This window comes from Pongo abelii, chromosome 8, assembly GCF_028885655.2.
Source record: "Pongo abelii isolate AG06213 chromosome 8, NHGRI_mPonAbe1-v2.0_pri, whole genome shotgun sequence".
Taxonomy (NCBI): domain Eukaryota; kingdom Metazoa; phylum Chordata; class Mammalia; order Primates; family Hominidae; genus Pongo; species Pongo abelii.
Genome location: NC_071993.2, coordinates 13234243 through 13247334, shown reverse-complemented (window position 1 = coordinate 13247334; position 13092 = coordinate 13234243). Strand labels below are relative to the sequence as shown.

Sequence of the window (13092 nt, the reverse complement as noted above, 5' to 3'; positions counted from 1 at the left end):
AACAAACCACGCCCAGTGGGGATTTCAAACGTGTTCTGGGTTGTGTCATTGCTAACGTCTTTGACATCCACTCCCAGGTATGAGCACATTTTTCCAGGTTCTTCGGGTCAAGAAAAATGTGTCTCTTTCTCTTTTCATCTATGGCAATGCGATAGCCTCCTACCACAGCATGACATTTTCCAAAACATTTTTAAAAAGGAAAATGTAAAGTGAATAATCTCCATTTTAGACTGAGAGAACAGACAAGGTCAACAAGTAAAAATTCTGAGTAATGGGTTTTTTAAACATATTTTTTATATCAAAGACAGAAACTAAAAACAATTGTTGGTTCTAGGCAGAGGCCCATCTGCACCATCTATAATGAATACAATACAATGATTTATAACCTTACTGTTCTTTTGCCTACAATCAGTATGGTCAAAGCTTTACAAATTTCTTTCCTCTAAAAGAGATTATCCATGACCCTTAATAGGGCAATCAATCTTTTCAGCAAAAGCACTTCTTCCAAGACCAGGCAAAACACCAATCCAGACTGAACCACGAAAGGTTTTGATCTAGGAGTCTAGACACGTAAGATTCTACTGCAAATGTCAAGGGGAAAAAAAAGAAAACATCACAATGGATCGGTCTGCTCACCTCAGATGACCTTTCTGATTTCCCTTTTAGTTTTCCAAGCTCTTCCTTCAATTTCTCATTCTCATGACTCAAGGCCATTAGACGCTCTTTGGCTTCTTTGCTCTGTATCTCAAAAAACTGGCGTTCTTCCTTCTGTTTCTCTGTCCAGGCCGAAAGCTCCTCAAATCTCCCTTTCATGGCTTGATTATTTAGCTTCATGGCTTCTGCAGGAGGTTCAGAGTGATGGAGTCACACACCAGGAAAGCGGACTTGATGTGATGAACAAAATCTCCCTCTAGTCCACTTGACCCCATGGCTCTGAATCGAAAGATGCCATGCTTAGCCTCGGCCCAGGGGTCAGCAGCAAAAAGACAAAGTGCTTTTTGCTTACAGAAAAGACTAGTGGGATGAACATCATTTCTAGTCCTTAAAAATCCCAAGAAGACAAAGTTGATTTGGGTACCGCCACTACAGGACAAATATCTAAATATCCATGGTTACTAGGAACTAAGGAAGTTCTTACTACTCCTAGATTCAAACACCGGTCCTGCCCAAACCATGGCTTGAGATACCAGGATGCTTTCTCTTAATAAGGTAATATTTAGGACTAACTCTGGAACCATAGCAGCCTTTCTTCCTTTTTCCATTTCTTTTTTTTTTTTTTTTGAGTCAGGGTCTCTCTCTGTCATCCGGGCTGAAGTGCAGTGGCACGATCACGGCTCATTGCAGCTCCAACTTCCCGGGCTCAAGCAATCCTCCAACTTCAGCCTCCCCAGTAGCTAGGACCAGAGGCGTGCACCACCACGCCCAGCTTTTTTTTTTTTTTAATTTTTTTGTAGAGATCAGGTCTTGCCATCTTGCCCAGGCTGGTCTTGAACTCCTGTACTCAAGCAATTCTTCTGCCTCAGCCTCCCAAAGTGCTGGAATTACAGGCATGAGCCTCCACGCCCAGCCTCTTTTTCCTTTTGAATGGGCTAAATATCATTATGCTACTTCCTTGAGATACACACAGTTTTTATTTTTACCTGTTTCCAAAAGTAAAAATCAGAACAGATTTAGCCTTGCCAAAAGCTAAACCCTGTGCTTCCCCACCCGCTACCACCTACAGAAACGGGGAGAAGGGAGCTCACCACCAAGCCTTAGTGCAAAGGGACGGCATTTCTTGCAGGCCCAGGATGAATGGGGCACGCAGGGGCCAGCCCTGCTCACCTTTCAGCTGGTGGTTCTCAGTCAGGAGCTCTTTCATCTGCTGCAGCAGCTCCTCCGGGGTGAACGTGTCCAGGTTTGGGTGGGCCAGGTAGGGGGGTCCATTTCCTGTGCTTTCCCTGGGGCTGTCCTCCTTTTCAGTGAGGCAGCTGAGAGGTTGATGGGACATTGCAGAAGTTCCTGTGGAAAAGTCACCCGTTGAAAATAGAGCTGTCCCCCACCCCACAAGGGGTCCCCGGGAATCCCACAGACCCATTGGTGATTGCTAATATTTACTCCAAAAGTGGCTCACTTTCTCTCCAGTTACATTTTGAACATTTTTGATTCTTCCTTTTAAACAAAAAAGGTATATGTAGCTTCAGAAAAGTGTGTGTGTGCGCGCGTGTGTGCATGTGTGTGTGCGTGTGTGTGTGTGTGTGTATGGGTGTATAAAAGGGTACAATTAGGGCCGGGCGCGGTGGCTCACGCCTGTAATCCCAGCACTTTGGGAGGCCGAGGCGGGCGGATCATGAGGTCAGGAGATCCAGACCATCCTGGCTGACACAGTGAAACCCCGTCTCTACTAAAAATACAAAAAATTAGCCGGGCTTGGTGTTGGGTGCTTGTAGTCCCAGCTACTCGGGAGGCTGAGGCAGGAGAATGGCGTGAACCCGGGAGGCGGAGCTTGCAGTGAGCCGAGATCGCGCTACTGCACTCCAGCCTGGGCAACAGAGCGAGACTCCGTCTCAAAAAAAAAAAAAAAAAAAAAAGGGTACAATGAGGATTTGGGAAACGGGGGAGGGAGACGAGGGTATGACATCATGATGATCGGGATATATGTAGACATGCACAAGGTATCATGAAAAAAATTTCCCATGCAAATCTTCAAATTCAAATCTCCTTATTTCAAGTGAATTGCATGGTAAGTGAATTCTATCTCAAAAAAGCTGTTTTAAAAACTATTTTTTGTTTATTGTATTTTTGGTTAAGAAGAAAGGGAGAATTAACATTCTTTGAATGCTTACTATGTGTGGACTCAGCACACCAGGCCTGTCACTGACTAATCTTCATTAACGCTGAACCAGGCAGCTGTTTCATAGGTGAGGAAGTTGGGTTTACAGAGGCGTACAGCTCATCCAAGGCCAGGAAGTGGCACCACCAGGTATCAAAGCCACACGTTGTAAAACAACAGAGTCATACTACTGAGTACTTAGGCTTTAATATTCTATTTTGCAATGCATACTGAAAAGACTAAGATATCTTTAGGTATTGCATGGTCTGAAATTTTTTTACACATATCACTTTGTTTTACAGAGGGGTCCATGTGGACATAGAAATGCAAGACAAATGAGTAAATCCCCACTCTGCTTCTGTGTTACCAACCACCCAGGCAAACATCTTCAGCACAAATTTCCACCTTCACACTTGGTGAAAATGATGTATTTTCTTCAAGAGCTGATGGGGATAGATTATAAAGCAATACATAGCAAAGGCAACTCCTCCCCACTGACGGTGTATACACATGGCCCACACACCCACTCCACAAAGGTCAAGAGTGGCCAAAGTCCAGAGAGATGCCTGAAAAAGCATATTATTACTTCCAGGATGTTTACTGTTAGAAGATTGTTTTTGAGCCGGGTGCGGTGGCTCACACCTGTAATCCCAGCACTTTGGGAGGCTGAGGCGGGCAGATCACGAGGTCAGGAGATCGGGACCATCCTGGCTAACACGGTGAAACCCCGTCTCTACTAAAAAAATACAAAAAATTAGCCGAGCATGGTGGCAGGCGCCTGTAGTCCCAGCTACTCTGGAGGCTGAGGGAGGAGAATGGCATGAACCCGGGAGGCAGAGCTTGCAGTGAGCCAAGATCGTGCCACTGCACTCCAGCCTGGGCGACAGAGCGAGACTGTCTCAAAAAAAAAAAAAAAAAAGATTGTTTTTGTTTTTTGAGAGTCTCTCTCTGTTGCCCAGGCTGGAGTGCAGTGGAGCGATCTCGGCTCACTGCAACCTCCACCTCCTGGGTTCAAGTGATTCTCCTGCCTCAGCCTCTCAAGTAGCTGGGACTATAGGCATGAGCCACCATGCCTGGCCAATTTTTGTATTTTTAGTAGAGACGGGGTTTCACCATGTTAGCCAGGCCGGTCTCGAACTCCTGACTTCAGGTGATCTGCTGGCCTCGGCCTCCAAAAGTGCTGGGATTACAGGCGTGAGCCACTGCTCCTGGACCTTAGAAAATAATTTTAAATCCATCTATCCAACAAATAGGTATTAAGCACCAATGTACACTATACAACTGTGATCAGGCAGAAAGCCACGGATGCACAAAAGGGGTGAAGAGAGAACCTGGAAGCGAGCATCCCATTTCTAACGGGGGAAAGGCACTGGTCTCAATGAGATCCATCAGCCACTCATGACTATGGAGCCTGTGTGACCCCTGAGTTGTGGAGAATCCATTACACATGATATCAGTCCCTGGAAGATAGAGATAAGAGCACCGCCTGTTTCTGACATGTAACTGTGTCATAATATCTATGTGTGCATTTAATAGCCATCAATTAAAATAAAACAAAATGCACCACTGTGGTGTTGCGTCCTTGGCCACAGGAGGCAATACCTTGGGCTTTCTGTAGATCTTCTGGAAGCAATACCTGGTAACCTCCTTTTGGTGCGAGGAACTTGTAGGTAATCAGAGACAGAGCTACCTACCACACCCTGTGACAGGACAGCCTGTGCCACTTCTTCCTACAAGAGCTAGCACCAAGAGGGGCATTCTCACGTAGTCAGGTAACGAGGGTGATGGCAATTTTATGAAGCGGAAAACACTGATAAACCATAGGATTCATTTTTGAACCTTTTGTATCTATGTGTCACACACCCAAATTCACTTAGAAAACAGGTATAATGCAGAAATGTTCCACAACTTAGCATGAGGTGACTAGAACAGACTGCTCTTCTTCTCACAAAAATAATCTGAATAGACCATCAATTTCTAATTTTCTGTAAAATTCATTTTATTGTACCCAGAATCATCTCATTAGAATAGGGTTTTACCGAGTAACAGTGTTCCTACCTAATTTGCAGTGGAATACTAAAATTCTAGGTAATAGACCTAAAAGAGAAAATCCTTGTCATATGTATCATTTACTTGCCAACATTTAATTTTTCTTAGGTATTCAGTGATTATACTATATTTTGCAAAGGCCATGAAAATATTCAACAGATTTTTTTAAAGAAAGGATCTAAGCACATTTTTAGAAATGTGTTTGGTTTCATCTTATCATATGCGCAAATTTCTCCTTTTTTTCTGAAAATGAAAGGAAAGGAAGGGGAGGGGAGAAGAGAGGGGGAGAAAAGAGAGAGACGTTTATTTGAAAACTGTTAAGATTTTTTTCCTCAATGAACTTTTTTTTTTCAGACAGAGTCTCACTTTGTCACCCAGGCTGGAGTACAGTGGCACAATCTCAGCTCACTGCAACCTCTGCCTTTCAGATTCCAGTGATTCTCCTGCCTCAGCCTCCCAAGTAGCTGGAATCATAGGCATGTGCTACCACACCTGGCTAATTTTTGTAGAGACAGGGTTTTGCCAAGTTGGCCAGTCTGGTCTTGAACTCGTGACCTCAGGTGATCCACCCATTTTGGCCTCCCAAAGTGCTGGAATTACAGGCTTGAGCCACTGTGCCCGGCCCCTCCATGAGCTTTTATACCTCCACCAAGCCTACAGATACCACCATAATAAAGTTAAAACTGGTTCTAGTTGTTACATCAGTGTTTCTGACTTCTCACGTTGCCCGGATTTTATAAGCATACGAGCAAAAAAGTGGGGTCGTGCTAAGAGGCCACAGAAAAAAACATTTGTACCATTAGCCAGATGTGTGGCCTTGGGAAGTCACATGACCTCTAGTAGTATTTATTGACTCATCCAGCAAATGATAATCCTTATGTTGTTGCTTTCAGCTCAACAACTCTGTGAAAAATATTCTTTAGTTTCTAGAAAGACCACAATCTAAACCCCACCCTTCAATGCATATACACCAAGTATCACGGGCAGGCCAGTCACTCTCATGAATAGCTATACTTGTCCTAATGACAGCAAATTCTGTGATATTGTGTATTGTTAGAAAAAATATTTTGTAATTCAAATGTCATCAAACATAAGAAGTTAGCATAAATAGTAAATATAAGCATGTAAATACTTAATATTTGTCGCCCAGGCTGGAGTACAGTGGCACAATCTCAGCTCACTGCAACCTCTGCCTTTCAGATTCCAGTGATTCTCCTGCCTCAGCCTCCCAAGTAGCTGGAATCACAGGCATGTGCTACCACACCTGGCTAATTTTACTAAAAGTAATTTAATTGATGCTGGGTGCAGTGGCTTATGCCTGTAATCCCAGCACTGTGGGAAGCCAAGGTGGGCAGATCACTTGAGGCCAGGAGTTTGAGATCAGCCAGGCCAACATGGTGAAATCCCATCTCTACTAAAAATACATAAATTAGCAGCAGAGCTCGCGTGTTGGCGTGGTTACCGCCAGCAGCCACTGCACCTCTTTCTGGCCGACTCGCCTCCCGGTCCTGCGGTCGGGCCCCTGGTCACCCCCACGCTGTCCCTTCTTCGTTCCTTGAAGATCTCGAATGCCACCTTTTGTTGAACATCTCGAATAGCATCATGTTCTAACCAGATGGCTAGAGGGGATTTATGGACAAGAAGTTATCATTGAAATTAAATGGTGGCAGACATGTCCAAGGAATACTGCGGGGATTTCATCCCTTTATGAATCTTGTGATAGATGAATGTGTGGAGATGGCGACTAGTGGGCAACAGAACAATACTGGAATGGTGGTAATACAAGGAAATAGTATCATCATGTTAGAAGCCTTGGAATGAGTATAAAAAATGGCTGTTCAGCAGAGAAACTCATGTCCTCTCTCCATAGGGCCTGTTTTACTATGATGTAAAAATTAGGTCATGTACATTTTCATATTAGACTTTTTGTTAAAAAAAACTTTTGTAATAGTAAAAAAAAAAATAGCTGAGTGTAGTGGTGTATGCCTGTAGTCCCAGCTACTCGGGAGCTGAGGCATGAGAATTGCTTGAACCTGGGAGGCAGAGGTTGCAGTGAGCCGAGATCATGCTACTGCACTCCAGCCTGGGTGACAGAGTGAGACCCTGTCTCACAAAAAAAAAAAAGAAAAAAAAACTAATTTAATTGATTTTGGATGACTCAAAGGACACTTCATAATTCTTAAGTTATCTTAGGACATCACTATGAGCTATCACTGTGCAGTGCACATATGAAATATCTATTGGTGGAATGCCAGTTACAGAAAGCTTCATTCTCTGTTTTTAACATCACCTTGAGCTACGTTCAACTGAGGAAAGACAGAGATACATTACATATCCTTGCACATGTCTTCGAAGGTTACAGAAACTGAAACTAAGCCATTTATTCTAAGATTCTATCTAATAACAGAGTTTCCCATAATCAATTGACCTAGATGTGAAGTATGTTATTTCTAGGCAAAAGTGATATTTAATGATGGAAGCATGAATTAATTGAGCACAGGATTTGTCAAGATTCCACCAATGAGGAAGACTGAGGACTGCCTAGTAGGTGGATGGCCAAAAGCAAGTCCCCTAGATTTTATTCCCAGATCTGCTATCTCAATTCCTGATTGTGTGTGTGTGTGCATGTGTGTGTATATACATTTAAATTCCAGAGATCAAGTAATTATAGTAACGACTTGACCTTGTAAACACGAGCATGCATCTGATTGCTGAGTTGGCCTTAGAAATGATCCAGACCAACATATTCAATGCAAGAATGTCTTGTCTGGTTTTGATGGCACATGATCCTATAGAGCAGGCTTGAGTATTTCAGTGATAGAGCATGAGCGCAGTGACCTTAGCAGGCACTGTCTGTTCCACTGTGGGATGTCTCTAGTGGTCAGAAAGTCGTAATGTGTCAAATGGTACCTGCCTTAAACTGACTTCCCCCCAGTGGACACTGGACATGGTATAAGGTTAGGCCCTTGCCCTGGTATGGCCAAGTCTTCAAATTTTCTAATGAAGTATTCATAGGTTCAGTCCCTACATGGGATAAATGAGTTTTAAACAGTGAAAACTTGCTTTTTGACCAGAGACAAGAGTTGGCTACTGGCAAATTCTATGAAGAGTTTGCGTTCACAAGTGGGGTAAGATTCTAACATTGCATTGACTAAACCCTTCACCACCTTGGAAAAAGAACTTAGAGTATGCACCCTACTAATGGGGTAAAAGCAGCCTTGTCATTACACACTAGAAGGGATATTGTGACTTTGTATTTTAGTAATATACAGAAAAATGGCAGCAGCTTTAACCTAGCTGCCCAAGGCAGGAACCTGGGAGTGAGGCTTGATTCTTCCTAGCCCCCTTTTCCCCAAGTCTAATGGGTCACCAAATGCCATCACCTCTACCTCCTAAATATTTATTTTTTCTTTTTTTTTTTTAAATTAAGACTCAGTCTCACTCTGTCGCCCATGCTAGAGTGCCGTGGCAAAATCTCGGCTCACTGCAACCTCCGCCTCCCAGGTTCAAGCAATTCTCCCACCTCAGCCTCCCAAGTAGCTGGGATTACAGGCGCATGCCACCATGCCTGGCTAAGTTTTGTATTTTTAGTAGAGACGGGGTTTTGCCATGTTGGCCAGGCTGGTCTTGAACTCCTGATCTCAAGTGATCCACCCACCTCGGCCTCCCAAAGTACTGGGATTACAGGCATGAGCCACCACGCCTGGCCCTCCTAAGTGTTTCTAAAATCCACTGCCTCCTCTCCATCCCCACAGGCTTAGTTCAGGCCCTTATCTTGTCTGTACCACAGCCACGTTGACCTCCACAAAGGACAGGGGTTCTGCCTATTTTGTCCACTGCTGTATCCCCAGGACTGAGAATGTTACTTGCCACATAGAAGGGGGGACTCAGTAAATATCTGTTGAATACATTTTAACAGCCTCCTAAATGACTGGCTTTCAGCCCTGTCAGTTTCAGTCCTCGTGCCCTCATGGTTTCTTTTGCAATATGAGGTCATTTCCCTGAGTCCATCCTTCCCGTACAAGACAGACTTTCAGCTTCTTAACAAGACAAACGTGGCCTTTCAGGGCCCAGGCCCAACTGACCCACCAGAGTCATGTCCTGCCACCAAAACACTCGTACCCAAGGCAAGTTAAAGAGCTCACGGTTCCCTGCATTCTTCTGTCTCTGCGTCCTTGCCTCTCTTCTGCCCTCTGCCCGAAATGTCTGGCTCCCCTTGTGTCCTGGCAAACTTCCACTGGACAGATCAATGTCCAGCTTAAATATGATGTCCTGTGTCATATGAACTGTTCCCTACTCCGAGCACCCAAGAACACTCTGCATTTCCACCTCCTCCGCCCATTCTGAAATTACTGCTATCGTCTGCCCGTCTGTTTTCTCTCCATGTTATTCTTACTAGAGACTGGCACGCAGCAGGCTTGCAGTAAATGTTTGTTGAAATGAAATGAAAATATAGCATAATGAGGTATTTTTAAGTCTAATACCTGTAAAATGCTTTCTGCTGTGTAGGTGACAAACTCAGCATGCTAGTATTGTTAGGAGTTTCTCCACAGTTCCACGGCATTCACTTCCAGCTTCTTGAAATCCTCTTTTCTAACTTATTTGAAAAATTAGAAGTGTTTTCTGTCACTGCAAAGCCATCTGGGTATCACTTCATAACACAGATTCTAATAATCCTCATACACATGTCAAAGTGGAAACAACAAAAACTTTTAAAATAATTTTTTCTTTCTAAATGAAACTTTTTTTTAAAAAAAGAGTTTAATTTTTTTCCTTTTCCTTTGGGTTTTCTATTTCATAAATTCCAAAGAACATATATCAAATATGCCAAATCTCTATAAAACAGAAGGTGTATTTCATGGCCAGAATATTTACGCGCCTCTACCTAAGTAAGGGTGGGGGTTCAGCAGGACATAATACAGTGTCCAGTTGCCTTCGAGGATAAAGTTTCGTTTTCCGGGGGTGGGTAGAGGTTAGGTTAGTTACATTCCTAGCATAATATGCAACCTAAAGGTTAGTTTATAAAAAAGAAGCTGCTACTTTTACTGTGTTGTACGTAATATATAAAGAACGCCTAAAATTGGCCCAGTGGAAAAACAGATCAATTATGCCAGGACTTAAATCAATGATCGTCCTCTCTCTACAGGTCACATTTAAACTTGCCTTGTCCACTCCAGGGCAATCCCTGGCCTTGGGGTCTGCCCTGGGACCTCTCCAGCCCCCGCCCCAAAACTGGGCCTGTCCTGGGAGGCAGCCTGGCCCCACTAACTCTTCTCTCCCTGGGTCAAAAGAGCAAGGTGGGTTCTTCTGTTCACACAGCCTGCACCTTGCTAACCAAATCCAAAGGCTTCTGAGGTCCTCACATTGCCTTACTTTTCTATGCTTTCATTTTCCATTTCATCCTTACAAACAGTTCCATGGCGTACATTTCCATACAACAGTTTTCCTGGTGGTGGAGGCCAGGTCGGAACCTGGGTTTCATTTTCTTTGAGCGATGTTTCCTTCCTGTAGCTTACACATTTCGATGGCAAAAATAATTCCTTTGGGGTTCTCGGCCTCATCAAATATTCTCTCTATATAGAGTGTACACACTGTCCTAGACACAGCAGTCTATGTGGATTCCCATCGACCCTGGGCACCTCATTTAGCTCGAGTAGTGGTCCCACGTCTTCCACAGGTGTGTCTGTAACCACCTCCTCCTTATGGCGAGGAACTGAATGCGGAATCCTTCCCAGCCTGCGGGAGGACGTCACCTCCAAGTCTCTGTGTGACTTGCAGAGGGGTTACCTGCGGCCGCCAGGCCGGCCCTGGACCCTTCTTGCGCTCACCCTCTGTTTACTACCCACCCTTTCCCACCAGGTCAGGACCCGCCGCGGCCTAGGGATCCTCCCAGGGCAGCCGTCTCTCGGGAGGGCCGCCCCACCCCTCGCCACCCTCACCCCGACAGGCTCCGGGCCGCGGGGCAGGGCGGCGGGAACCGTTTTCAGGCCGCAGAAGCGCCCGCCGGGAAGGAGCCGCCGCCCCCTCGCCCACCCCTGCAGCCCCCTGCCCTGGCTCACCTGCCGCCCGGCTTGGCTTCGCTCAGGGTCACTGTTTCCTCGGCATCGTGCCGCCTGGAGAGAACTCCCGTCCGGGATGGGACGCTGACCAGGGAATCTGCCGGCGGGCGGCGGAGGCGGCGGCGGAGGGGGGCAGCAGGAATTGGGGTGCCTGGGGCTGATGCGCGGCCCCGCGACCCCGCCCAGCGCGGCTCAGCTGACCGCCAGCCGCTCCCTGCCCGCGCCGTGGAATTTCCCGAGCCCCGCCCCCAGGCTCCGCCCATCCCACACCCCGCCCATTGCATACCCCGCCCATTCCATACCCCGCCCTACCAAGGCCCCGCCCCTTCTCTTTCCTGCGTCCGCCCCCAGCTACCCACCCTCGCGGTCCGTGCGGGGTCGAGGCTGGGACCCGGGTGAACAGGGACTACGCTAAGGCGTCACTGTGACGGCGTTAATCAAAATAAATCATTAATCAAATGCAGTGTCCGGAGTTGGTCTTCCCTGTGTCTTCCCGCAGATCCCGTAGTGGAGGCTGGAGCCGCAGGGGGTCGCTGCCGCCCACGGAAAAAGGAGAATCCCAGGCATCCTCGGAGGGAGGCCTCCATCTGTGTTTTTTGAAAAAAGGTTAACATCTAGACATAGTTAACTGAGCATACATAGCTTTCCACCCGTTTGTGCTTTAAAATACACTCAAAAAGCAGAAAGCCTGCAGGATGCTTCTTCGGCTCTTGTTGCCGACGAATAGGCTCGGCTATTCTTGTGGCTGAAGAATAGCCTATGCTGGTGTGGAGGAGGGAAGCTGCCCCCGGATTAGACAGTAGGATGACAAGGTAGGAGCGAGAGCTGCCCTATGTGCATCCCGAGTCCCCCGGTAGCGCTGCAGGGATGGGAGGGAGGGAGAGAGACAAAGAGAGAGGGAGGGAGGGAGAGAGGGAGAGAGGGAGGGAGAGAGAGAGGGAGGGAGAGAGGGAGAGAGGGAGGGAGAGAGAGGGAGGGAAGGAGAGAGGGAGGGAGGGAGAGAGAGAGAGAGAGAGGGAGGGAGAGAGAGAGAGAGAGAGGGAGGGAGAGAGAGAGAGAGAAAGAGAGAGAGAGAGAGAGAGACCTAATCTGAAACCTAATCTGAAACAGGAAAAAGGCAGATGCGCCCTCTCCTGGTATCTCCGAAGGATTCCGCTGCGCTGTCTGGACCTCCTGCTGCCTGGCCAAGCCTGACTCTCAACCCTGCCCCTGAGGCTAACCCCAAGAGCAGGGCAGAGAAGCAAGCAAGTCAGCGACCGCCCCAGACCCAATTCCGGGCCCTCGAGTTGGTGTGGTGTAGGAGGGCAGATGAGGCTAGAGGCTGCTTTATAAGGAGTGAGCCTGGGGGTGGCAGTGGGGAGAAATAGAGAATTTTTAAAAATTCTTTTTATATCAGTGCAGGAGGGCCAGGCACGGTGGCTCACGCCTGTAATCCCAGCACTTTGGGAGGCCAAGGCAGGCAGATCATGAGGTCAGGAGTTCGAGACCAGCCTGGCCAATATGGTGAAAGCCTGTCTCTACTAAAAATACAAAAATTAGCCGGGCATGATGGTACTCTCCTGTAGTCCCAGCTACTCGGGAGGCTAAGGCAGAAGAATCGCTTGAACCTGGGAGGCAGAGCTTGCAGTGAGCCGAGATCATGCCACTGCACTCCAGCCTGGGTGACAGAGTGAGACTCCGTCTCAAAAAAAAAAAAAAAAAAAAAAAAAAATCAGTGCAGGAAATAACTGATCGTTCATGAAAAGGGCTTGGAAAAATATATACAGAGAGAAATGGAATGACGATCTCTAATTTTTGTTTATCTACTGGGATAATCCAGGCAGAAAAGACAGTGTCACAGCTGTACTCTGGGATCGGCAGAAGAGGGTCCCTCCGGGGCCTGTAAGGGGTGCCTGGGGTAAGTCGTACTTCACTAGGCTCCTTTTACTATTTAAAACCTATAGGTGGGGCACGGTGGCTCACACCTGTAATCCCAGCACTTTGGGAGGTCAAGGCAGGAGGATCGCTTGAGCCCAGGAAGGAGAGGCTGCAATGAGCTGTGATTGCACCACTGCAGTCCAGCTTGGGTGAGAGGGAGACTTTGTCTCAAACAAAAACAAAAATGAGAACAAAATAACCCTATGAAAGTGAATTAAAATGAGCATCAGTGAAGCTCATAGCCAAGACAAGAAG

At 46.6% G+C, this 13092-nt stretch overlaps 2 protein-coding genes across 16 annotated transcripts in view; one reads left to right on the top strand and one right to left on the bottom strand.

Moving 5' to 3' along the window:
* Positions 1 to 11876, bottom strand: part of OPTN (optineurin) — a 38504-nt gene extending 26628 nt beyond the window's left edge. For 2 of the 15 annotated variants that reach the window (XM_054521574.2, XM_063727113.1), the window contains exons 1-5: positions 10921 to 11144; positions 10235 to 10597; positions 9346 to 9458; positions 1825 to 2001; positions 637 to 839 (exon numbers count right to left, since the gene is read on the bottom strand). In XM_054521574.2, coding sequence (XP_054377549.1) covers positions 637 to 839; positions 1825 to 1990 — 369 coding nt within the window. In that variant the 5' untranslated portion in view covers positions 1991 to 2001; positions 9346 to 9458; positions 10235 to 10597; positions 10921 to 11144. 15 annotated transcript variants of the gene reach the window in all.
* Positions 6494 to 6783, top strand: LOC112135172 (small nuclear ribonucleoprotein G-like). Its single transcript, XM_054521921.2, has one exon. The coding sequence runs from the start codon at positions 6494 to 6496 to the stop codon at positions 6680 to 6682; it is 189 nt and encodes a 62-aa protein (XP_054377896.1). The 3' UTR covers positions 6683 to 6783.
* Positions 11877 to 13092: the final 1216 nt, after the last annotated feature.

What these genes read in the sequence shown, in the direction of transcription:
- LOC112135172 (XM_054521921.2), top strand. Translation starts at nt 6,494, where the DNA reads ATGGACAAGAAGTTATCATTGAAATTAAATGGTGGCAGACATGTCCAA.